This window comes from Nerophis ophidion, linkage group LG20 (genome assembly GCF_033978795.1).
Source record: "Nerophis ophidion isolate RoL-2023_Sa linkage group LG20, RoL_Noph_v1.0, whole genome shotgun sequence".
Lineage (NCBI taxonomy): Eukaryota > Metazoa > Chordata > Actinopteri > Syngnathiformes > Syngnathidae > Nerophis > Nerophis ophidion.
The window spans coordinates 28,869,518-28,896,766 of record NC_084630.1 but is presented as its reverse complement, the minus strand read 5'-3'; the positions used below and the strand labels follow the sequence as shown (position 1 = coordinate 28,896,766).

The following is a 27,249-nucleotide window of genomic DNA, read 5'->3' as shown; positions in this document are numbered from 1 at the left end:
AGCATTGATGCGCTTTAACACTCTCCGAAAGCGCGGGAAAGTGACGTCATTGACAACATTGGCGCGGTTTTTGCGAAAGAAGACGCGTCTGCAGGAGCACAAAACAAATATGGTGAGCATTTGTCCCTTCGTTTATGATCCTATAATGACTCCGCTGGTGGTGTGGGTGCGTACGTTACTTTTACTTTTTAAACGGTCGAATCACGCATCTGCAATGATAACGGGAATTACAGCCGAGTTGTAATCGAAATGAATCATGACGGATAGAGTTTATATTTCAAGATAACACTTTTGGAAGTCATTGGACACATAATCTGCACTTTGTACACGTATATGATGGGTTGAGTTGAGTTGAGTTTGAGTTTATGTGGAACATGCATGCATACAACATGATACGTTACAATTTCCAGTTTCTCTATTCAACATGTTCGAAAAGGAGTAGGAAGAAGCAGAGCTTATTTGCTCTTACCCCTTTTCCTTTACATAGCAGTTGCTAAAACTTTTGTTCACTTGCCGTTCTGTTTATTCACTCCATCACTAGTAACTTAAAAAATAAATAATAATTAGTGTAAGTAATAGGCAAGTTATATTTCATACGGTGAGATAAATAAGATTATATAAAAAACTATAAAACCTGCATTATCCTCTCCATCCTTACACTTTCCATCCTTTGTAACTGAGCTACTGTGTGGAACATTTTCCCTTGTAGATCAGTAAAGTTTCTCTAAGCCTATTGGCTCCCTGGAGCTTTTTCGAAAAGGTATGAAAATAGAAAAAGATGGGGGGAAAAATATATTTTTGTTTTCATATGGTTTCTGTAGGAGGACAACATGAAAAAATCCTCCCTAATTGTTAGAAATCCCACAGTTTATATCAGGGGCGCTCACACTTTTTCTGCAGGTGAGCTACTTTTCAATTGACCAAGTCGAGGAGATCTACCTCATCCTATTTATAATTTATATTTATTTATTTATGAAAGAGACATTTTTGTTAACAAGTTAATGGTGTTTAATAATAATACAAGCATGTTTAACACACATAGATTCCTTTCTTTCATGAAGACAAGAATATAAGTTGGTGTATTTGATTCTGATGACTTGCATTGATTGGAATTAGACAGTGGTGCTGATAACGTCCGCATTTTCAAATGGAGGAAAAAAAAAGTCCTCCTTTCTGTCCAATACCACATGAAAGTGGTTGGATTTGGCATCTCATTTGTCCAACTTGCATACTCGTTTTTAAACACTTTGTTATGAGAGTAGCATATGTATGTGGCCCTTTAATGTGTTGACAGCAGGTGAGTGACGTCAGTGACTGTGCGGGTGGGCAAGCAAGTGAGAAAGCGGTCGCTAAGGGCGGGGGAGAAATACATTGGCATCAAACTCCGTAGCTTGCTAGCTTGTGCACGCTAGCTTTCTGAGACTCTTATTTTGTTAACACAGGCAGGATGAAACAGGTCTTTTATGGTGAAGACAGGAACTGTGCAGTCGGTCTTCAGAGTTTTGACAGTAGGTACGGAGTCTCTAGAAATAAAAAGTGTTTCTCTGCGTCCGCCCTGTTAGTGATTTTTTTCTTAAATATGAGCTTGCAGCAGCCAGCGTCATCTCACGAGATCCTCGGGTGCCGGGAATGTCAAACAACTGACGAAAGTGAAGTCTTGGTATGATTGATGATTGCTCATTTTTATGTCTATTTTTTAATGCCTGGCTTGAGATCGACTGACACACCCTCCGAGATCGACCAGTCGATCGCGATCGACGTAATGCCCACCTCTGGTTTATATGAAATATATATTATTTTATATAACATATGATGAGAGTATTTGGTGAGCGCCGTTTTGTCCTAATTTTGGCGGTCCCTGAACTCCCCGTAGTTTGTTTACATGTATAACTTTCTTCAACATGCCAGAGATGCCTCTCCTTCTTTGTATTATTTTGTCCACCAAATGTTTTATACTGTGGGTGAATGCACAAAGGTGATCTTTGTTGATGTTATTGACTTGTGTGGAGTGTTTATCAAGCATATTTGGTCACTGCATGACTGCAAGCTAATCTGTGCTAACATGCTATTTAGGCTGGCTTTATGTACATATTGCATCATTATGCCTCACTTGTAGGTATATTTGAGCTCATTTAATTTCCTATGTCCTCTGTGCATTTAATTTTTATCTGCATTTCTCATGACGTATTGTCTGTATGTAATATTGGCTGCATTTCAGATAGTTGTTTGTGTGCCATGTTGTTCCAGACCACAGCAAACGTTACCCAGCTTGCATAGATTCTAATAAATTCATTAGAAGAAGACAGCCCGCCATTTCCTTTTAACTTGGACACACACATCTATACCTTTGGCCATTCGAAGACAGTCATTTAGAGGAGACGGTTTGAGTAAACCTAAGAGAAGGTTTACTAATGTTTTTCCACGTTGAAAAAATAAAATTAGGCTAATAAAGATAATAGAGACACTTGAATCATGCGTTGTCTTCACTTGTATAAGACTTTTAAAGTCATTTTGATAGTAGGCTAATATAACTAATACAGACATGTACATCATATGTTGACTTCATTATATCACAAATTTTTTGCGGCTCCAAACCGATTAATTTATTTATTTTTTGCACCAAGATGGCTCTTTCAACATTTTGGGTTGCAGACCCCTTGTCTAAATGAATGGATGGTTGAAATAAATTCAGAATGTTTATCATGGTTCTTCTTCTTTGTACTTTGTGAACACTTTAAGTTTGAAGAGTTTCTAGAATTGGATCATATCTATCCATCTATTAGTACATTGTTTGATTTATTTGCTTAATCCATTCCATAATTTAATTCCACATACACATATACTGAAGGTTTTCAGTGTCGTACGAGCATACAAATGTTTTAAATTAGATTTTCCTCTAAGGTTATATTTCTCCTCTTTTGTTGAGAAGAATTAGAGAAAAGTATGTTCTATGGATAGCAGATAATAGTTTGCTTTGTGTATAATTTTAGCTGTTTGCAAATGCACCAAATATCTGAATTTCAAATAATTGTGATTTAATAAATATAGTGTTTGTATGTTGTCTATATCCAACATTATGTATTATTCTAATTGATCTTTGTTGTAACATCGTTAATGAATTAAGTGTATTTTTGTAGTTGTTTTCCCATATTTCTGCACAATAACTTAGATATGGTAACACTAGCGAGCAGTAGAGAATATCAGATGACATATCTGTCATAACGATTATAGCATTCAGTCAGACATTATTGTGAGGTTTTGTATTAGTGTTTTTAAAAATGGGATGTGTGGGTGTGCATGTGTTGCGTGAGTTTCTACGCTTCTTGAGACATCAACAAGGAAAAGTAGCTTCCATATGAGGAGCGGTGAACAAGTTAGGATATAAATCATGGTCCCAATACGGAAAACCATTGCATCTAATAGAGAATGTCTCATTTTCACCCCTGGTGGTGAAATCTATCAAAATGAGGGTGGTCCCAAAAAGGAGGGATTTTTCAAATTGACTGTGTGTCGGTTTCATAAGTGCTCCCCCTCTGGCCAACATATGAAATAACAGGTGTGTGTAAAAATTTGAAGTGCTCCCCCCCTGGCCAACATATGGAATAACAAGTGTGTGTAAGAAATTGAAATGTGCCCCCCTTTTGCTGAAATGAATTAAACACTTTTTAAATATTTATACAGAGACATAATGTAATAACTTAAAGTAAATAATGAAGTTTAAAAAACAATCACAAGTAAAATATTCCCAAAAGGAACTAATTAACTTAAAGCTTACTTTTTTATATTCATATAGTATGTAGGGTTGGGTATCGTTTGAATTCGAACGATTCAGATTCTTTGTTTCGATTCCGATTCTTTCTTTTAAAAAAAAAAAAAGGCAGGGTCAAAAAAGAAGTTTAGGATATTTTAAATGAGCTAGCTAACCTACAGTCTTTCTGAATGAAATAGTCTGACATCCTCCATCAATTTTAATTCTATTAACTTTTTATGAACTTTACTATAAATTCCTCACAGGGATGTTTTCAACTAGAATATAAATATCAAATCTGTGAACTTGAATATAAATATTATAAATTATGAATACAGTTTCACAGGGGTACACTTTCATCAAGAGAGCTTTATTTTTGAAAACCTCATGAAAACACATTTACACATAAGTGTATGATGCTGCAGGAAACCATGAAAACACATTTACACATACGTGTATGATGCTGCAGGAAACCTCATGAAAACACATTTACACATAAGTGTATGATGCTGCAGGAAACCTCATGAAAACACATTTACACACACAAGTGTATGATGCTGCAGGAATCCTCATGAAAACACATTTACACATAAGTGTATGATGCTGCAGGAAACCTCATGAAAACACATTTACACATAAGTGTATGATGCTGCAGGAAACCTCATGAAAACACATTTACACATAAGTGTATGATGCTGCAGGAAACCTCATGAAAACACATTTACACATAAGTGTATGATGCTGCAGGAAACTTCATGAAACACATTTACACACACAAGTGTATGATGCTGCAGGAAACCTCATGAAAACACATTTACACATAAGTGTATGATGCTGCAGGAAACCTCATGTAAACACATTTACACATAAGTGTATGATGCTGCAGGAAACCTCATGAAAACACATTTACACATAAGTGTATGATGCTGCAGGAAACCTCATGAAAACACATTTACACATAAGTGTATGATGCTGCAGGAAACCTCATGAAAACACATTTACACATAAGTGTATGATGCTGCAGGAAACTTCATGAAAACACATTTACACACACACGTGTAGGATGCTGCAGGAAACCTCATGAAAACACATTTACACATAAGTGTATGATGCTGCAGGAAACCTCATGAAAACACATTTACACATAAGTGTATGATGCTGCAGGAAACCTCATGTAAACACATTTACACATAAGTGTATGATGCTGCAGGAAACCTCATGAAAACACATTTACACACACAAGTGTATGATGCTGCAGGAAACCTCATGAAAACACATTTACACATAAGTGTATGATGCTGCAGGAAACCTCATGAAAACACATTTACACATAAGTGTATGATGCTGCAGGAAACCTCATGAAAACACATTTACACATAAGTGTATGATGCTGCAGGAAACTTCATGAAAACACATTTACACACACAAGTGTAGGATGCTGCAGGAAACCTCATGAAAACACATTTACACATAAGTGTATGATGCTGCAGGAAACCTCATGAAAACACATTTACACATAAGTGTATGATGCTGCAGGAAACCTCATGTAAACACATTTACACATAAGTGTATGATGCTGCAGGAAACCTCATGAAAACACATTTACACATAAGTGTATGATGCTGCAGGAAACCTCATGTAAACACATTTACACATAAGTGTATGATGCTGCAGGAAACCTCATGAAAACACATTTACACACACAAGTGTATGATGCTGCAGGTACTTAAACATGTTACCGTGCTCCCACTGATGGGCTAACCCGGTGCAGAAAAGCAAATAAAAATAAGAAACAACTTGCAAAACCCAGTCCTGATTAGCAGCAGGTACAGTATAAAATCAGAGACAGTTCGTGTTTAGGAAAATGACCATATCCGCCTTCTCAGGCAGGATGCGTGAGCGTTCTGGACAGATAGTGTCTCCTGTCGAAGACGGGACACGCATTTATTTGTACTCCATGAACTCGGAGGTGCTTCATCATGTTCGACGTGCACCCCCCTAAACACGAAAAAGTCCTGTCGCACGTGTTACATTTCTCCAATATTTCTTTTTTTTTAGTGAAATAAAGCCACACTTTCGACCGTCGACGCCTGCTACCCATGCTTGACTGACTCGCTCGGCTATGCTAACACATCCGGCGGTGGGCACTTCTTCATTGGTGTTCAGCGGCTTCTTCTTCCGGGTCGGCGGACTTATTATTTTTTTCCGGTCGGCGGACTGGGTATCGAAACTAGGAATCGAAATTTAAATTTTTGAACGATTTTGGGAGAATCGGAAAGTTAGTCCCGGTTCCAATCGATACTCGATACCCAACCCTAATAGTATGTATACTGTATTTTCTCGAATTGCTGCCGGGGCGCTAATTAATTTAAAACCTCTTCTCACTCCTGCGCTTACCAAAGGCATGCGGTAAATGTAAGCATGCGCTAATTATTTTAAAACCTCTTCTTACTCCGGCACTTACCAAAGGCATGCAGTAAAAATTTGAGTGTGATGTAAGGATACCATCATGAAAAGCACATTTAATAAAAAAAACATTATTATGGTCTTACCTTTACTTATAAATATAGTCCATGCCAGCTCCTTCTGATCAAATCATCGATAACTTGTTTACAGAAGTCTTCCTTATCTTTCTTCAGTTTTAAAAGTCTCTCTGTCTCGATGGAGATCTTCCTTTATTACCTCCTGCTTCGATTGAAATTCCAGTTTAGAAAACTGTTTCATTTTGATAAACACACGCTGCTCACTCGTCCTGGTCCAGTTCATGGTCGGTCGGTGTGTAGCCATAGCGCGCTCTCGTTTGGGTTGCTCCCGACGTGCAGACCGCTGCTATCAGTTAGCTCGGCTTCTCAAGGGCGACGACAGAATTACCCTCGGACAACTCCCCCTCTCGTTCTGCTCCGTGGGTGATCTCTTTATCCCACCGCTGCCACCAGGAAGTGTTATTGTATAAATAATACACTGGGTATTTAGGACTGGAACATGCTTTATTTCAGCCCAGTTGTTTACATAGCCAGCATACGAGTGTTACTGTTGTGGCACTTGCGGTCGGCATCTTCCTCCGCTGCGGTTCTACCCAGAGGGCCCGCTGACAGCGCACCCGGACACGCCGCAGCTGGCCGCAGTCCCCACCTGTGACTGATGGAGTGAGCTGCTTAAAAGACCAGTGGACCCAGGGATCCTCGCGGGAACTTAATTCTCAATTTACGTACAAATCCTCCGTCGCCTGCAAAGTGAGCTGCGCGTCTCATTCTTTTCCCCGGGTCTCCCTCTAGATTCCGACTGCCTCCTTCGTCTTCTGACTCCTCGTTTCCGCCCATGGACTACCCTGCCTGCATCGCGTCTCTCAACACGCACCTCCAACACTTTGGTAAGACACTTCAGTTAATTTCCACACTTAGCCTTACACCATACACTCTTGAGTCTTTGTCACACTTCATATCCTTGATTTATTATTAGTTTTGTTTTGTTTTCTTATTATATATATATATATATATTTACTATATATATATATATATATGTATATATTTACTATATATAATAAATGTCTGTACACTCCACCCCCCTGGTGTTAGTCTGCCGTCACCTCCCTTAGTAAACCATAACAGTTGCATCCTAAAAGGTCCATCATATCCGTCCCAGCACATAACACGTCACTCATTGTCATTTCTTCTGCAGCCGAGTATTTGCAAGAAGGATCACTAGCTCCCTCTACCACCAGGAGGCGGGAGTCATTTTATGACTCATATTTGACACACACAGCCACGGTATTGTGACGGTCTCAAGCCGTCGTCTTGCGGGTTCCCAGGACCACCAAGGAAGGACATTGCTTGAGCAGTTTGACTTTATTTTTCAATAAAACCTCAGTCCAGGTCGCTCTTTCGCTCCTCTTCGCTCACCGTCTCCTCGCCACCATCTTGGGCCGTGCTCCAGCGTGCCCTGCCTGTCTGTCAGACCGTCGGCTCCACCTCTCCACAGGTACCGGTATATTAATAAAACATAGCTGCTTAGTGTTTTTTTTTTTAGCATACCGGTATTCAATAGCTTGGACCTTAAATCCTACCGAATAGCTCTTAATCTTCTTCCCTTTATGCGCTTTTAAATTATTGAAATCAGCCTCCTCGAGATTGACCCGGCGGTAATACTAAGCATGCGCTAATTATTTTGCGAAGCGAGTTTGACCCGGCAGTAATTCAAGGCAGGCGCATAATATATGCCGGGCTGCAATTCAAGGAAATGCGGTATATTATTAATGTTGGATATACAAATCTTTATATATCAAGAAAGGGTGGTCCTAAAGAGGCAGGTTTTTTTCAGAGGTCTCAAGAAGGTAATAAATACGTGTGTGTGTGTGTGTGTGTGTGTGTGTGTGTGTATGTATGTGTGTTTGTGTTTGTGTGTGTGTGTGTGTGTGTGTGTGTGTGTGTGTGTGTGTGTGCGTGTGCGTGTGCGTGTGCGTGTGTGTGTGGTCCCCACAGACATTTTTTTTTTTTTCTAAATGTGGCCCCCCCCCCAAGTCAAAATAATTGCCCAGGGTTTTTCTAACCCCATCCCCCAAACTTTGTGTGAAACTTCAATCAAGGTGTCTTGAGTGCACCACAGTTATGTGCTATGCCCGAATAGTTGTATCATATTTTTACCTTTGTTGTATCACAAACTCCTGGTTCCTTAATTGTTGTCGCTCTCTGTGTGAATGCATAGACTTGAAAGTTGATGATGTTGATGACATCTGTCACAGCAAAACTGATTTTATTTGAACTTGTATGACATCATATTGTAGAACTGACTGATTTAAATGATAGGGAATACATTTTTACATTTTCAGAAAATTCCAGTCCATGATCATGTAATCCATATGTGGTTATGGCTCTAAACAACCACGTAGAGCACACTTGTCAAACTCAAAGCCCGGGGGCCAGATTAGGCCCGACACGTTTTATAATGTGGCCCGCGAAAGCCTTGAAATAATGTGGATACTTCATACTTTCTTACTAAATGTTTTAATTGTTTCCATTTTGACAGAAAAAAATGGGTAACACTTTAGTATGGGGAACATATTCTAAGTAAGAGACTTAATTTAGAGGTATTTGGACACTAGGGGAACATATTCTAAGTAAAAAGGACTTAATTTAGAGTTATTTGGACACTAGGGGAACATTCTAAGTAACAACTTAATTTAGAGTTATTAAGACAATAGGGGAAAATATTCTAAGTAAAAAAGACTTAACTTAGAGTGATTTGGAAACTAGGGGAACATATTCTAAGTAACAAAGACTTAATTTAGAGTTATTTGGACACGGGGAACATATTCTAAGTAAAAAAGACTTAATTTAGAGGTATTTGGACACTGGGGGGACATATTCTAGGTAAAAAATACTTAATTTAGAGTTATTTGGAAACTAGGGGAATATATTCTAAGTAACAAAGACTTAATTTAGAGTTATTTGGACACTAGGGGAACATATTCTAAGTAACAAAGACTTAATTTAGAGTTATTTGGACACTAGGGGAACATATTCTAAGTAAAAAAGATTTAATTTAGAGTTATTCGGACACTAGGGGAACATATTCTAAGTAAAAATGACTTAATTTAGAGTTATTTGGACACTAGGGGAACATATTCTAAGTAAAAAAGACTTAATTTAGAGTTATTTGGACACTAGGGAAACATTCCAAGTAACAACTTAATTTAGAGTTATTAGGACACTAGGGGAACATATTCTAAGTAACAAAGACTTAATTTAAAGTTATTTGGACACTAGGGGAACATATTCTAAGTAAAAAAGACTTAATTTAGAGTTATTTGGACACTAGGGGATCATATTCTAAGTAAAAAAGATTTAATTTAGAGTTATTTGGACCCTAGGGGAACATATTCTAAGTAAAAAAGACTTAATTTAGAGTTATTTGGACACTAGGGAAACATATTCTAAGTAACAACTTAATTTAGAGTTATTAGGACACTAGGGGAACATATTCTAAGTAACAAAGACTTAATTTAAAGTTATTTGGACACTAGGGGAACATATTCTAAGTAAAAAATACTTAATTTAGAGTTATTTGGACAGTAGGGGAACATATTCTAAGTAAAAAAAGATTTAATTTAGAGTTATTTGGACCCTAGGGGAACATATTGTAAGTGAAAAGGACTTAATTTAGAGTTATTTGGACACTAGGGGAACATATTCTAAGTAAAAAAGATTTAATTTAGAGTTATTTGGACCCTAGGGGAACATATTCCAAGTAAAAAAGACTTAATTTAGAGTTATTTGGACACTAAGGAAACATATTCTAAGTAAAAAAGATTTAATTTAGAGGTATTTGGACCCTAGGGGAACATATTGTAAGTGAAAAGGACTTAATTTAGAGTTATTTGGACACTAGGGGAACATATTCTAAGTAAAAAAGACTTAATTTAGAGTTATTTGGACACTAAGGGAACATATTCTAAGTAACAAAGACTTAATTTAGAGTTATTTGGACACTAGGGGAACATATTCTAAGTAAAAAATACTTAATTTAGAGTTATTTGGACACTAGGGGAACATATTCTAAGTAACAAAGACTTAATTTAGAGTTATTTGGACACTATGGGAACGTATTCTAAGTAAAAAATACTTAATTTAGAGTTATTTGGACACTAGGGGAACATATTCTAAGTAAAAAAGACTTAATTTAGCGTTATTGGGACACTAGGGGAACATATTCTAAGTAAGAAAGACTTAATTTAGGGTTATTATGGCACTAGAGGAACATATTGTAAGTAACAAAGACTTAATTTAAAGTTATTTGGACACTAGGAGAACATATTCTGAGTAAAAAATACTTAATTTAGAGTTATTTGGACACTAGGGGAACATATTCTAAGTAACAACTTAATTTCGAGTTATTTGGACACTAGGGGAACATATTCTAAGTAAAACAGACTTAATTTAGAGTTATTTGGACACTAGGGGAACATATTCTAAGTAACAAAGACTTAATTTAGAGTTATTTGGACACGAGGGGAACATATTGTAAGTAAAAAAGACTTAATTTAGAGGTATTTGGACACTGGGGGAACATATTCTAAGTAAAAAATACTTAATTTAGAGTTATTTTTAATTTTCCTGAAGGAATCAATAAAGTACTATCTATCTATCTATCTATTTGGACACTAGGGGAACGTATTCTGAGTAACAAAGACTTAAGTTAGAGTTACTTGTACACTAGGGGAACATATTCTAAGTAAAAAAGATTTAATTTAGAGTTATTTGGACACTAGGGGAACATATTGTAAGTAACAAAGACTTAATTTAGAGTTATTTGGTTACGTTTAGGGGAGTATAATTGGGCTATGCAGAATAAGGCATTAATAAGTACTTAATAATAGAATAGAATGTACTTTATTGATCCCCGGGGGAAATTCAGCACCACAGTTCGCTCACAATAAACAATGATAATAATATAATATATTATATATATGACAGTGGTTCTTAACCTGGGTTCGATCGAACCCTAGGGGTTCGGTGAGTCGGCCTCCGGGGTTCGGCAGAGCCTCCGCCGCAGCGGTCAAGACACACCACACTCATGAATTGATTAACGTGTACCCCAACTTAATTAAAGAAGTTGAAAAACTTATTCGGGTGTTACCATTTAGTGGTCAATTGTACGGAATATGTACTGAACTGTGCAATCTACTAATTAAAGTCTCATTCATTCAATCAATCAATCAATCAATCAAGTAAATAAAAACTTCTCCCTATTGTCGTATCTGTACTGCAAAGTTTAAATTTGAATGACAATAAAAAGGAAGTCTAAGTATTATTGATACCCCCAAACAATGTTCCCTCTAAGTTTCCATCTGATTTGCAAGTGTGTGATTTGTCGTGAGTTCATGCACTGTGTTGGTTTTGTCCCTTGAACAAGGTGATGTTCATGCACGGTTCATTTTGTGCACTATTAAAAAAACATAACTTTGTCTTGAATTTGAGAAAAAAAACAACAACTTTATTTTTCACTAAAGAAGGGTTCGGTAAATGTGCTTATGAAACTGGTGGGGTTTGGTACCGCCAACAAGGTTAAGGACCACTGATATATAATATATGAATAATATAAATGTATTCTGCATATATTCTACATTTAAGTGCAGTCAAAGAACATATGCATTATACAGTCTGATGGCTCTCGGTATGAAGGACCTCCTGTGTGGTTCCGTGTTGAATTTTGGGAGTCTGAGCCTTCCACTGAACGTGCTTATTCTCTCCGCAAGGTCCGAGTGTAGTGGGTGGGAGGTGTTGTCCATAATGGCTAGGAGTTTTGCTAGACTTCTCCTCTCTGACATGACTAATGACTAATTAAGAGCCAATATGTTACTAATTTGCATGTTAATAAGCAACTACTTAATAGTGAATATGTTCCCCATACTAAAGTGTTACCAAAAATTTATACAATAAATGAAATGTTAGGTTTTAAACTTTGATATGCATACAAATATTGTTATTGGTGTGAATTTTGGGCACCGAGCCATTCGATTCCGATTCTTGGAGTGATGATTTGATTCATAATCGATTCTCGATTCAAGACGATTCTCGATTCAAACTGATTTTTGCAATGTATTTATTTGGTATAATGATAACAACACCATAACAAAACAGCTTACAGGTTACAAAAACTTCTCTTGTTTGCTGACGTATGATACATACGTACGCCAAAGAAGCATAGAGATGGTCTAAAATATTTAGTTGTTTTTTTTAATTAATTCGTCCAAAATAATAAAATAAATTAGATTTTTGAAAATGACTTAAATCGGCATTCAAATGTGATGAATAACCATTTTTAGCACCCCTATTTATTATATAGTTTGTAAAAATAACAATAAACACTTAAATATCTGCTTGTAACCTTGACTTACGATTTTAAATCAAGTTATCCATCAATTTGTACGTACAAAAATCCATCCATCCATTTTTACCGCTTATTCCCTTTTGGGGTCGCAGGGGGCGCTGGCGCCTATCTCAGCTACAATCGGGCGGAAGACGGTGTACACCCTGGACAAGTCGCCACCTCATCGCAGGGCCAACACAGATAGACGGACAACATTCACACTCACATTCACACACTTGGGCCAATTTAGTGTTGCCAATAAACCATAAATAACCAAATTCATAAGGCAATAATATAATGAGGTCATTATACTTCTTTGTTATTGCATTCACTGTTACAAGAGGCGCTCTGAGGGCAGCCATGATTGCAATGTGGCCCCTGACATAGAGTGTTTATGCCATGGGCTGGCCTTGGCTGGATACATGTGCCTAGGGCTGAGCGATATGGCATTTTATCAATATCTCAATATTTTTGTGCCATGTCACGATACACGATATATATCACAATATTTTGCCTTAGCCTTGAATGAACACTTGAGGCATATAATCGCAGCAGTATGATGATTCTATGTGTCTACATTCAAACATTATTCTTCATACTGCATTAATATATGCTCATTTTAAACTTTCATGCAGAGAGGGAAGTTCCAAATAAGTCATTTGACTAAAACTGTCTTTATTAAAAAGTTATTAAGCAGTGGCACAAACATTCATGCCATTTCAAAACAGAAAGCGCAAGATTGTCAGAGACATTTTAATACAAGCTATTAGTGCACTTTTGTGCATGATGTCACTAAGATGACATATCAAAACAACACTAAATTAAAGTGCACTTTTTGTACAGAACGCCACTACAAAGGTTGAAAATAAATAAAGTGCACTTTTGTGTATGATGTCACACAGGATATTTCAAAAACTGTCAAATAAAAATGAGCTGCGTAATAGGAAATCAAACAGTGTATGTTCTTCACTATGTGGTAGGTTCCTGCGGACGTTATCTCCTTCGGTTGTTGATTTTTTTTTCCATATGGTGTTGATCTGGAAATTTTTGCTTCGGCATTTTGTTGGTGTGGCACCGAACAGAGATGTTGACATGCAGTTTCACGCACTCTTCATTCTCTAGCGGGTGAAATTTCAAATGATGCTACAAAGTAGCAGTGGTGCTACTTTTTGTAGCAACCCTTTTGCTGCATCATATTCCCGCTTGAAGCCAAACCACTGCCAAATGATGGACCCCGTGCTGTTTTTCTTGGGAATTAATTATTCGTCCATTTGTTACCATATTCACACCTTTCTCTCGTGATACCACTCGCAAAGCACCGTTAGCATCACAGCTAATGTTACCCATGCTGCTACTTCTCTGCTCGGGGAGGGTGTGTGATGTTGCACGCTTGACGTATGTCAGAAGGTGCGCTTGTTTATGTCTCTGTGAGAAGGAGAGACAAGAAAGACTGGGAAACGCCTGTAGTGTAATGCCCACAGCTAAAAGCAACTGTGTGAGAACATATCACGATATAGTCATTTTCTATATCGCACAGAGACAAACCCGCGATATATCTTCCAGCCCTACATGTGTCCATTGTTCCTTCTTACGCCACCCGTCCCTGTGTGCCCAGGATGATGTGCCCGCTGACAATGCCGAGTCTAAGCTATCAAAAGCTGCGGAGGAGGAGCTAATGATCAGATGTGAGCAGCAGTTTGAACAGCTAGAAAAGGTACGTTTGAGTTCTCGTGCAAATTCAACTTCTTTGGAACCTAACAATATGTTTGTTTTTTTGTTTCAGCTTCAAAATGAGATTATTCTATGTGAGCCAGATTTAAGCGAAAATCCTCAAGAACAGGTAAGGCCACATAATGTGAAATTGGACGAAACACCATATTTTTCGGGCTATTTAAGCCGCATCCCACCAAATTTGAGAAGAAATAAATATTTTTACATATATTAGCCGCAAGTATTTACTGGTACAAAATATTTTATAAATGTTTATTTGCATACCTTAATTGTTTCCAAACGGTTCCTGTCACACGGCAGTAATAACGGCTGAGCAAACAAAATTGAAGTCAAGCAAGCTCTCCAATCAGCTAAACAGACTAAACATCTCCACGGTGGCGTCTTGATGAATTTATCAAACTGAAACGAAACAAAAATAATGCCATTGTAAGTGAATAATACACAGTAAATTCTATAGAGTAAAATCAACACTTAAAGCAGGGGTCTCAAACATGCGGCTCGTGGGCCAATTGCGGCCCGCGAGACGTTATCATGCAGCCCGCGCTTTTTGATATGAAAATGTAATGTTGGTGCGGCCCGCAAGTTTAATATGAAGGTCGCTTGATAGGTCATGCTTGCCAACATCCCCAATTTTCCCTGGAGACCCCTGAATTTCAGGGCTCCAATCCACTCGAAGCCCCTGTCAATTTTTACCAGATCAACAATATTCAGGGAGTGCCATAATGGCACTGCCTTTGGCGCCCCCTACATCCTGAACTGGCAGCATTCAAGCCCAGTTATGTGTTGCATCTGGCCATGCAAGACGGACGTAAGTTATTGCAAGACATATTTGATCAACAGCTACACACTTCACACCAAGGGTGGCCGTAAAAAAACTTTTAACACTGTTACAAATATGTGCCTGACTGTGAAGCCACACCAAACAAGAATGACAAACGCATTTCAGGAGAACATCCGCATCGTAACACAACATAAACACACCAGGACAATTACCCAGAATCCCATGCAGACCTAACTCTTCCCGGCGACAATACACACACCCCTGCTACCACCAACCCCCCACACCCCTACCCTCCCTACTTGCGTTGGTTGAGGTATTGTATATTGTAGCCCTGCAAGGTGTTCTGGGTATTTGTTCTCTTGTGTTTAAGTTGTGTTAGGGTGCGGAAATTCTCCCAAAAAGTGTTTGTCATTCTTGTTTGGTGTGGGTTCAAAGTGTGGCGCATATTTGTAACATTGTTAAAGTTGTTTATATGGCACCCTTTGTGTGACCCGTATGGCTGTTGAACAAGTATGTCTTGCAGCCACTTATGTTGATCTGCACTAGTCTCACACAACATGTTACAGAGCCAGCACATTGGTTGTGTGATGTAAAGTCTTCTTTTGGGGGTGGGCGTCTTGCCCTGGAGGTACTTGAAGGTATGCCAAGGGACAAGTGAGATTTATTAAATATATTCTAAAAGACAGCAGCAATTCATACATCCTTTATACATATGTTTATTGAATAATACTTCAATGAAGTATGAATGTAAGTTCATAAACTGTGGAAAAATAAGAAAGACCACTACAAATGTTGCACTGTTATACAATTGAATAAATCAGACACTGATGACATAGTGCTGTATTTTACTTATTTATCTCTTTATTCCAACCAAAAATGCTTTGCTCTGATTAGGGGGTACTTGAATTAAAAAAATATTCACAGGGGGTACATTACTGAAAAAAGGTTGAGAACAACTGTTGTAGAGGACGTTAAAGGCAGTGCAGTCACGGCAGCCCTTAATAATGTCGGCCGGGTGAAAATTTGGACAAATTCAGGAGAATGGTTGCACCGCTAGATTGTTTAAATTCAGGAGTCTCCCAGAACAATCGTGAGGATTGGCAAGTATGTTGCTAGGGCGGGAAAGCCATTCATAGAAGGTGAATTCATTAAAAAGTGCATGTTAGATTTTTTAAGAAATCTTTTCTTGCGGCCCAGCCTCACTCAGTTTCTGCATCCAGTGGCCCCCAGGCAAATTGAGTTTGAGACCCCTGACTTCCATCCATCCATTTTCTACCGCTTATTCCCTTTTGGGGTCGCAGGGGGCGCTGGCGCCTATCTCAGCTACAATCAGGTGGAAGGCGGGGCACACCCTGGACAAGTAGCCATCTCATCGCAGGGCCAACACAGATAGACAGACAACATTCACATTCACACACTAGGGCCAATTTAGTGTTGCCAATCAACCTATCCCCAGGTGCATGTCTTTGGAAGTGGGAGGAAGCCGGAGTACCTGGAGGGAACCCACGCATTCACGGGGAGAACATGCAAACTCCACACAGAACGATCCCGGGTCTGGGATTGAACCCAAGACTGCAGGACCTTCGTATTGTGAGGCACATGCACTAATCCCTCTTCCACCATGAAGCCCGACCCCTGACTTAAAGAGTTAAATTTAACACTATTCAAACGTCTATTTGCTCTTAACCTGAGTTGGTGTTAAATGTACTCTTTACATAGTGTTAAATTTATAGAGTTAAATGAACACTAAATAGAGTCAAAAATTCTAACACTGTAGAGTGTTGTTCAACTTATTTTTTAACTCTGATTAGTGTAAATATTACTCTTGAGTAGTGTTGATAAATTACTCTTCTGTGACGATAAATGTACACCAAATTAAATGTATTTGCTCATTATCACTGCTTTGGTGTTCAAATAACTCTGATAAGGTTTGATAATAAAGTGAAGAAAATATTTAGTAAATAGTAAAAATGTGTTAACATTTCAGTGTTTATAAAAACACACTATTTCTGGAAAAAAAAAAATTGGTGCTCATTCTACTTGATTTACTCTGGTGCAGTGTCAAATTAAGTCTCACCAACTTTGTCTTGTAAATAGCAAGTGAGTGCAAAACACAGTAATACAATATCATATGTTTAGTAACCTTCATTTTTTTGTCAGGTAGAACAATCAACTTTAGGGAGAGAATACAGAAAGGGTGACCTTAGGTCTGCATGAAATGGCAATATGGGACAACATACAATGTTGAACATGATGTTCCACACGCTATTTGAACATCAAATGGTTTGGAGTAAGAGATGAGTGTGTACATGTTGTGGAGCATGGTGTGGTATGATGTCGCAAACACAAAGTGTGCTTTAAACCATGGGTGTCAAACTCTGGCCTGTGGGCCAAATCTGGCCCGCCATGTAATTTAACTTGGCCTTTGAGGCAATATTAATTTAGCATTAGAGCTGGCCCGCCGGTGTTATACAGCGTCGGTGCCGCTGTAACACCGCATTCACCGCTAATACTCATACTTGCCAACCCTCCTAATTGGCATTATTTTTGTATTGTTTCAGTTTCACAAATTCCTTAGTAAATTCTCCATAACTATAGATGGCCGATAATATCGGACTGATAGATGTTTTAAAATGTAATATCGGAAACTATCTGTATCAGTTGCAAAAAGTAAAATGTATGACTTTTTAAAACGCCGCTTTGTACATGGACGTCAGGAGAAGTACAGAGCGCCAATAAACCTTAAAGGCACTGCTTTTGGGTGCAGGTCCAGTCACTAATATCTTAATATCTATGGCTTTTCACACACACAAGTGAATGCAATGCATATTTGGTCAACAGCCACACAGGTCACACTGAGGGTGGCCGTATAAACAACTTTAACACTGTTACAAATGTGCGCCACACTGTGAACCCACACCAAACAAGAATGACAACCCCCCCCCCCCCCCACACACATACACACACACACACACACCTCAATACAGCCACCACCAACTCCGCCCACCTAAACCTCCTCATACTCTCTCAGGGAGAGCATGTCCCAAATTCCAAGCTGCTGTTTTGAGGCGTGTTAAAAAAAAAATTGCACTATGTGACTTCAATAATAAATATGGCAGTGCCATGTTGGCATTTTTTTTCCATAACTTTGATTTGATTTATTTTGGAAAACCTTGTTACATTGTTTGATGCATCGGGCGGGACATCACAACAAAATTTGGCATAATAATGTGTTCATTCCACAACTGCATGTATCAGTGTTGGTTGATATTGGAATCGGTAATTAAGAGTTGGACAATATCCGAATATCGGATTTCAGCAAAAAGGCCATTATCGGACATCTCTATCCAGCACTTCACAGTGGAGTTATTGAGTCTGTTAAGCTGACTGGAAAGCTCGCTAGCTAGTGGGTTCATGACAATGACTTGTGTTTTGTTAGATCACCAGTTTTACTGCCGTGTTACAGACACCGTTTAGAAACAATTATGGTATGCAAATAAACATTTGCACAATCTTGCTGTGTGAATAACAAATTTCGCAACGTGCGTATAGATAGATAGATAGATAGATAGATAGATGGATAGATAGATATAGTACTTTATTGATTCCTTCAGGAAAATTAAAATTCCAGCAGCAGTGTACAGAGCTGAGATCAATTTAAAAAATAAAAAGTAAATAATGGGGGTTTGAATGGAAAAAACATAGAGAAATATTACAATAACAATAAAAATAAAAAGCAACAATGGGAATAAAAATATAATAGTAAAATAAGACTATAACAAGAGAAAGTAGGCAGTAGTGACCATGTCATGAAAACGCACTGCACTGTTATTGTTTTGCATCCCCTGTCATCCTAGTACCCCTCGCTCCCCTCCCCAGAGAGGAGTTGTACAGTCTAATGGCATGTGGGAAAAAGGAGTTTTTGAGTCTATTAGTCCTGTACTTGGGAAGAAGCAGTCTAGCACTGAACAGGCTCCTCTGGCTACTGATAACGCTATGCAGAGGGTGACAGGCATCATCCAGGATGCTCACTAGTTTGTCCACAGTCCTCTTCTCTGCCACCGTCAAGAGTGAGTCCAGTTTCATTCCGATTGTAGAACCGGCCCTCCTGATCAGTTTCTCCAGTCTGATGCTGTCCTTCTTAGATGTACTGCCCCCACATGCACAGTACCCTGTAGAACAGAACACTGGCAACCACAGACTGGTAGTACATCCACAGGAGTTTTCTACAAATGTTGAAGGAGCGAAGCCTCCTTCAACATTTGTGGGTTATAGTCCAGTACGGCTAATATATAGGGGGAAATCCCTAAAATTTAGTGGGTGCGACTAATATGCTGGTGCGCTCTATAGTCTGGGAAATATAGTACTTCCAGTTCAAGGCATGAAACTAGAAGTACTTTTTCAACCCAAAACCCCTGCACTGAGCAAATTCGTCCAAAAAATGACGCCATAGCACAAACACACCTTTCAGTTTCTCTGTCAGTGTTATATGAAAACTGTTTGTTGAATACAAAAAATTGTGGCCATTAACGAGGAAAACTCCATAAATTAGCCGCACTGTTTTAAAAGCCGCAGGATTCAAAGCGTGGGGGAAAAAAAGTAACTGCTTCTAGTGAAGAAAATACAGTTTATCAAGCCGAAGTGTCAAAATATTATAAATGCTAGTTCAGGAAACTACCATAAACCACAATAACAAACAGTAATTGTTAATACTTCTCTGAAAATAGCATGACAAATAATTACTAGTACAGTGTGTAGTGGATTATAGAAGTGTACTGTGCAAGGGTATCAAACTACTTTTCGTTTTTTTATGTGCCCTAATGTAAAACTAATGACAGTCATGTACAGTACAGTATATGTATTTGAGTATTAATGACATTTGTTTTTTCAAGTCAGTGAATCGGCTGTTGGCAACCGAAGCCGAACTGGACCGGTGGCACACAGTGGAACCTCAATGTAAGTAATAATGCAGTCATTGTAACATTCAGAGCACAAAACCCAAAACCAGTGAAGTTGGCACATTTATTGTAAATAAAAACAGAATACAATGATTTGCAAATTATTTTCAACCTATATTCAAATGAACACTGCAAAGATAGTGAAAGTTCAAACTGGAAAACTTTATTTTTTGCAAATATTAGCTAATTTGGAATTTGATGCTTGCAACATGTTTCAAAAAAGCTTTCACAAGCGGCAAAAAAGACTGAGAAAGGTGAAGAATGCTCATCAAACACTAATTTGGAACATCCCACAGGTGAACAGGCTAATTGGGAACAGGTGGGTGCCATGATTGGGTATAAAAGCAGCTTCCATGAAATGCTCAATCATTCACAAACAAGGATGGGGCGAGGGTCACCACTTTGTGAATAAATGCGTGAGCAAATTGTCCAACAGTTTAAGAACAACATTTCTCAACAAGCTTTTGCAAGGAATTTGAGGATTTCGCCATCTAAGATCTGTAATATCATCAAAAGGTTCAGAGAATCCGGAGAAGTCACTGCACGTAACATTGAATGCCCGTGACGTTCAATCCCTCAGGTGGTACCGAATCAAAAACCGACATCAGTGCCTAGAGGACTTCACCACATGGGCTCAGGAACACTTCAGAAAACCACCGTCATTAACTACAGTTGGTTGCTACATCTGTAATGGCAAGTTAAAACTCTATTATGCAAAGCCAAAGCTATTTATCAACAACACCCAGAAACGCAGCCGGCTTCGCTGGGCCCGAGCTCATTTAAGATGGACTGATGCAAATTGGAAAAGTTTTCTGTGGTCTGACTAGTCCACATTTCAAATTGTTTTTGATATTGTTGTGTCCTCCGGACCAAAGAGGAAAAGAACCATCTGGACTGTTATAGGCGCCAAGTTCCTGCCTGTAGTCCAGACCTGTCTCCCTTTGAAAATGTGTAGCGCAATAAGAAGCCTAAAATACAACAACGGAGACCCCGGACTGTTGAACAACTTAAGCTGTACATCAAGCAAGAATGGGAAAGAATCCCACCTGAAAAGCTTCAAAAATTGGTCGTCTCAGTTGCCAAACGTTTACTGAGTGTTGTTAAAAGGAAAGGCCATGTAACACAGTGGTAACAATGCCCCTTTTTTGCAATGTGTTCCTGCCATTAAATTCTAAGTTAATGATTATTTGCACACAAAAAAATGTACGTTTCTCAGTTTGATCATTAAATATCTTGTCTTTGCAGTCTATTCAATTGAATATAAGTTGAAAAGGATTAGCAAATCATTGTATTCTGTTTTTATTTACGATTTACACAACATGCCAACTTCACTGGTTTTGGGTTTTGTATATCCAGACCCTTGACATATCAAGAAAGTGAGAGTGTGGATTTTGTGTAACCCAGGCAACATATCAAAGAAAGGAATTGCATTTAAATGTTCTGTATTTGTTTTACTCTGTGTAGTGCTGGCAGAAAACCCTGAAGTTTTACTTAAAGCTGGAAAGGAAGAGGTACTGTATGTGTACAAAAAAGGTATATGGTTACTACATAAAATTAATGTTAAATTCTCTCTTTTCCACAGATGCGCAAGTTGTGCTCAGAACTTGAGATGGTTCTCTCTTGTGTTGAAGCAAAGAGAGATAACTTGAGAGAAACTAAAAAGCTGTACGTTATTGTTTTTTTTTTTGCCTAAGCGTGTTCATTAGTCTCCCATCATGCATTGTGCTCCGACTATTTACCACATTTCTTGCTTTTTGTGTATTCCAGTGAAGAGAAGTGGTTGGAAGAGAAACGGCAGGTGCTAGAGTCTGCCACCAGTCATGCTAATCTCATACAAGAGCAAAATGAGAAATTATCAGAACACAGGTGAGTGTAACGGCAAAGTATAGTTTAATATACTGTATTTTTCGGAGTGTAAGTCGCACCTGCCGAAAATGCATGATAAAGAAGGAAAAAAACATATACACTAGTCAGCCACCTATTGTGCAAGTTCTCCCTTTTAAAGTGATGACAGATGTCTGTAATTTTCATCATAGGTACACTTCAACTGTGAGAGACAGAATGTGAAAAAAAAATCCAAGAATTCACATTGTTGGAATTTTAAAGAATTTATTTGTAAATTATGGTGGAAAATAAGTATTTGGTCAACCGTTCAAAGCTCTCACTGATGGAAGGAGGTTTTGGCTCAAAATCTCACGATACATGGCCCCATTCATTATTTCCTTAACACGGATCAATCGTCCTGTCCCCTTAGCAGAAAAACAGCCCCAAAGCATGATGTTTCCACCCCCATGCTTCACAGTAGGTATGGTGTTCTTGGGATGCAACTCAGTATTCTTCTTCCTCCAAACAGGATGAGTTGAGTTTATACCAAAATGGATACATGGATGATACAGCAGAGGATTGGGAGAATGTCATGTGGTCAGATAAAACCAAAATAGAAAACCTAGAAGAAAATACTAAAAACTCACAATCAACGGATTCTGTAGATGAAGTTGATCTCAAGATTTAAGCATTGAAAGTAAAAATAATATACCGTATATTAATTATTTGTAACACTTTTGTGATGGGGGCCTACATGTAGTATTGTTTTTAACACTGTCATTGCTCAGAAAGCAAAAAAAATAACCAAAAGCAATGTTGTTATGAATTATTTACCTATTTAAATTTTATATTCTACTTTGAACATTTTTGGGGGGAAAATATTGTTTGTGTTTTTGCCCTTAAAACAGGGGTTCCTTGACAAAAAGGAATAAAACATTTTAGAAAATTCAAACTATGTCAACGGATAGATCTGAAGTTGAGCTATAGATATTTAAACATTGAAAGTAAAAGGATATAGATCATCAAGCTTTATTGCAGACTCCAACGTCCAAGTAGACATACAATCACATACAGTACATAAAACAAAACAAAAAAATAGAGTATAAAATGTTTTATCACATAACATTAATTGAATATTGTGCATATTAAAGGAATTCATTGTCCACACATTTAAGTCAGGACTTTGGGAAGGCCATTCTAAAACCTTCATTCTAGCTTGATTTAGCCATTCTTTTAGCCATTGTCCTGTTGGAACACCCAACTGCACCCAAGACTCAACCTCCGGGCTGATGATTTTAGGTTGTCCTGAAGAATTCGTTGATAATCCTTCTTTTTCATGGTCCCATTTACTCTCTGTAAAGCATCAGTTCCATTGGCAGGAAAAGAGGCCGAGAGCATAATACTACCAACACCATGATTGACGGTAGGTATGGTGGTCCTGGGATTAATGGCCTCTCCTTTTCTCCTCCAAACATATTGCTGGGTATTGTGGCCAAACAGCTCAATTTTTGTTTAATCTGACCGCAGAACTTACTTCCAGAAGGTCTTATCTTTGTCCATGTGATGTCAGATGAAACAAAGATTGAGCTGTTTGGCCACAATGCCCAGCAATATGTTTGGAGGAGAAAAGGTGAGGCCTTTAATCCCAGGAACACCATGCCAAAAGGTTTTGAATGGCCTTCCCAAAGTCCTTAAACATGTGGACAATGCTGAAGAAACAAGTCCATGTAAGGAAACCAACAAATTTAGCTGAACTACACCAATTTTGTAAAGAAGTATGGTCAAAAATTCAACCAGAAGCTTGTGGATGGCTACCAAAAGCGCCTTATTGCGGTGAGACTTGCCAAGAGACATGTAACCAAATATTAACATTGTTATAAGTATACTTTCGACCCAGCAGATTTGGTCACATTTTCAGTAAATTCATAATAAATTCATAAAAGAACCAAACTCCATGAATGTTTTGTGTATGTATGTGCTCCAATCACTCTATCACAAAAAAATAATAGTTGTAGCACAAATGATTGGAAACTCAAGACAGCCATGACATTATGTTATTTACAAGTGTATGTAAACTTTTGACCAAGATTGTATATACAGGTATATTATTATATGACCTGTTTTTATCACTTAATGACTGAGACCCTTTTGGGTCCCCAATACTTAAGACATTCACCAAAATTGAGGGGAGTACTAACGATTACAATTACATTACATTACGAAAATGAAAAATATCAAAATGGTACCTGCATGCTTTAGTTTTTCAGTGGTCTGCCCTCGTTGGAAAAAGTTTTTTTATGGAGTCACTATTTGTCAGAATAAAACGTTGTACGCTATTTTATTGATCAAGCAGGCACACATTTTGTCATTCCTGAAACTGAAAATGATTGTATTGATCGTGTGTGTCCACCTATATTCTAGTGTGCTGCAGGACACCAAGGACAAGATCCAGAAAATGAAAGTCTACCAGGAAAAACTTATGGAGTCTCTGGGAGAAATTCTAGAAAAACACATTCCGCCCCCCGTCAGTGCAAACAAGAAGGTGACTTGGTGGTGTTGCTGTTGTTGTGACATTGTTAATGCAGCTTAGACACATGCAACATATGTGCCGTTTCTAGTCAAATATAGCTCAATATGATTTTTTTTTTTTTCTTTAAAGAATATCCCAGACGAAACAAATGAAGATTTGATTTCACTCAGTGACATTCTCGAGGTAGGTTGCACTCAGTAAACCAGTGGTCCCCAAACTACGGCCCACGGGCCAGTGTTTGTCATTCTTGTTTGGTGTGGGTTCACAGTCTGGCACATATTTGTAACAGTGTTAAAGTTTTTTTTTCCAGCCAGCCTCACTGTGACCTGTGTAGCTGTTGATCAAATATTTATTTCAATAACACACGTGCAACATGTAACTGGGCTTGCACGCTGCCAGTTCAGGATAAAGGGGCCGCAATTGGCCCGTGGGCCGCATGTTTGAGACCCCTGACTTAAGACATTCACCAAAATCGAGGGGAGTACTAACGGTTACAATTACATTACATTATATTTTGAAAATGAAACTCTACCGGGTCTACCTGGTTGATCCTGCCAGTAGCATATGCTTGTCTCAAAGATTAAGCCATGCAAGTGCAAGTGCAAACGCGGATTAAAAAAAATTTATTAGTTTTCTGATCCGTTTTGTACCGCTTGTATCTTTTGGGGTCTCCAAGATACTCAGGCAAATCATGTTGTCTAAAAATGCATTTTGCCACGGATAACGTGACATCGCGCTTACGCCGCAATGTCGGGCGACTGTCTTTCACTTCAATTTCACTGAATGTCGCTCAAAAATGAATATCTTTATATGTATACTCCATCCATCCATTTTCTACCGCTTGTCCCTTTTGGGGTCGCAGGGATTGTTGCAGCCTATCTCAGCTGCATTCGGACGGAAGACGGCGTACACCCTGGACAAGTCGCCACTTCATCGCAGGGCCAACACAGACAACATTCACACTCACCGCAAAATATATCAAAATATATATCGAATATCGAGTTTAAGTAAAAATATATCGAGATATACTTTTTCGTTCATATCGCCCAGCCCTACCTGGGGGTAAGGCCAAATACCGTATTTTTAGGAGTATAAGTCGCTCCGGAGTATAAGTCGCACTTGCCGAAAATGCATAATAAAGACGGAAAAAAACATATATAAGTCGCACTGGAGTATAAGTCTCATTTTTGGGGGAAATTTATTTGATAAAACCCAAGACCAAGAATAGACATTTGAAGGTCAATTTAAAATAAATAAAGAATAGTGAACAGGCTGAATAAGTGCACGTTACATGACGCATAAATAACCAACTGAGAAGGTGCCTGGTATGTTAACGTAACATATTATGGTAAGAGTCATTCAAATAACTATAACATATAGAACATGCTACACGTTTACCAAACAATCTGTCACTCTTAATTGCTAAATCCCATGAAATCTTATATGTCTAGTCTCTTAAGTGAATAAGCTAAATAATATTATTTGATATTTTACAATAATGTGTTGATAATTTCACACATAAGTCGCACCCCTGGCCAAACTATGAAAAAAACTGTGACTTATATTCCAAAAAATACAGTATATATTTTTGGCCTAACACCACAAATAAATTAATGTATGGAAAAGACTGCACCATATTCACAATTTACCTATAACCACCGTCTCCTGTCCCTTTCAGCTGCTCATGAACAAGGTCCTGAACACGTCACATGACCCTTACGTGACAATAGACTCCACTTTTTGGCCGCCATATGTAGAGATGCTGCTCCGATATGGTATTGCTGTGAGACATCACGAAAACTACTTCAAGATCCGCCTGGAAACGTTTTTCTGAAGCAGTTGAGCATTTCAGTTTCCTTTTTCATACCCGGTATCTGGTCATTTTTGGTGAAAACTATCAGTGAATCCAAAATGTTCTTAAGTGGCAGCCTGATTTCAAAATGGAATGAATTCACATTTGTTTTCTGAATTATGTACGATCGAGCACAGCTCTTAAGGTGAGGGAGAAGTGAGGTTCATACATTATGTAATAGTACAGCCACAGTAACTAGCATCCCTTTCAATAACACTTTCTGGATGCACTATGTACTCATAGGACAAACACTGACATACGACTACAATATCTGCGTCAAATGTATAAATATATATATATATATTTTTTTTATTGTGGTTTTCTACACTGCATGACATGCAGATGGCTCAATATTTAGGTGCAAAAGAAAGTGATGGGTAACCTCTATAATGTACAGTGGACTATGTCATGTTTGTTTAGTATACTTTGTTTTCACTTTACCCCTCATGCACATTATGTAAATATGTAATACATCTGATCATGGTTTCATAAAGTTAATTGTATTTGTCTTCTTCTTTTTGTGTCTTTAAAGCATGTGGTTATATGACTTTTTCCCGTTTCTTTAGTCTTTTGCATTGTCGTCGAACTCGATTAGATCTTTTAAGCTGCACTGGTTGGGTTGCAGAGGACAGACGAGTCAGTGCTGCATCGTATGGTCCTAACCATCCATCCATTTTCTACCGCTTATTCCCTTTGGGGTCGCGAGGGGTGCTGGTGCCTATCTCCGCTACAATCGGGCGGAAGGCGGGGTATACGCTGGATAAGTCGCCACCTCATTGCAGGGCCAACACAGATAGACAGACAACATTCACACTCACATTCACACACTAGGGACCATTTAGTGTTGCCAATCAACCTATCCCCAGGTGCATGTCTTTAGAGGTGGGAGGAAGCCGGAATACCCGGAGGGAACCCACGCAGTCACAGGGAGAACATGCAATCTCCACACAGAAAGATCCC

The 27,249-nt window shown here is 38.4% G+C and overlaps 1 protein-coding gene across 3 annotated transcripts; it reads left to right on the top strand.

Moving 5' to 3' along the window:
* Positions 1 to 26,801, top strand: cenpk (centromere protein K). 3 transcript variants are annotated; one of them, XM_061880932.1, is made up of 10 exons: positions 1 to 112; positions 14,229 to 14,327; positions 14,397 to 14,453; positions 20,018 to 20,081; positions 21,548 to 21,594; positions 21,666 to 21,748; positions 21,851 to 21,949; positions 24,329 to 24,449; positions 24,567 to 24,620; positions 26,116 to 26,801. In XM_061880932.1, exons 1-10 carry the CDS (start codon positions 8 to 10, stop codon positions 26,269 to 26,271), a joined length of 885 nt encoding a protein of 294 aa, XP_061736916.1. In that variant the 5' UTR covers positions 1 to 7; the 3' UTR covers positions 26,272 to 26,801. The 3 variants fall into 3 exon arrangements, with proteins under 3 accessions (XP_061736916.1, XP_061736918.1, XP_061736917.1); XM_061880934.1 differs by lacking the exon at positions 1 to 112 and adding an exon at positions 117 to 166; XM_061880933.1 differs by lacking the exon at positions 1 to 112 and adding an exon at positions 1,565 to 1,660.
* The last annotated feature ends 448 nt before the right edge of the window (positions 26,802 to 27,249 follow it).

Coding starts and splice junctions, on each gene's coding strand:
- cenpk (XM_061880932.1), top strand. CDS start 8: ATGCGCTTTAACACTCTCCGAAAGCGCGGGAAAGTGACGTCATTGACA. Junction 113..14,228: donor AGGAGCACAAAACAAATATG/GTGAGCATTTGT, acceptor CTGTGTGCCCAG/GATGATGTGCCCGCTGACAA. Junction 24,450..24,566: donor CCGTCAGTGCAAACAAGAAG/GTGACTTGGTGG, acceptor TTTTCTTTAAAG/AATATCCCAGACGAAACAAA.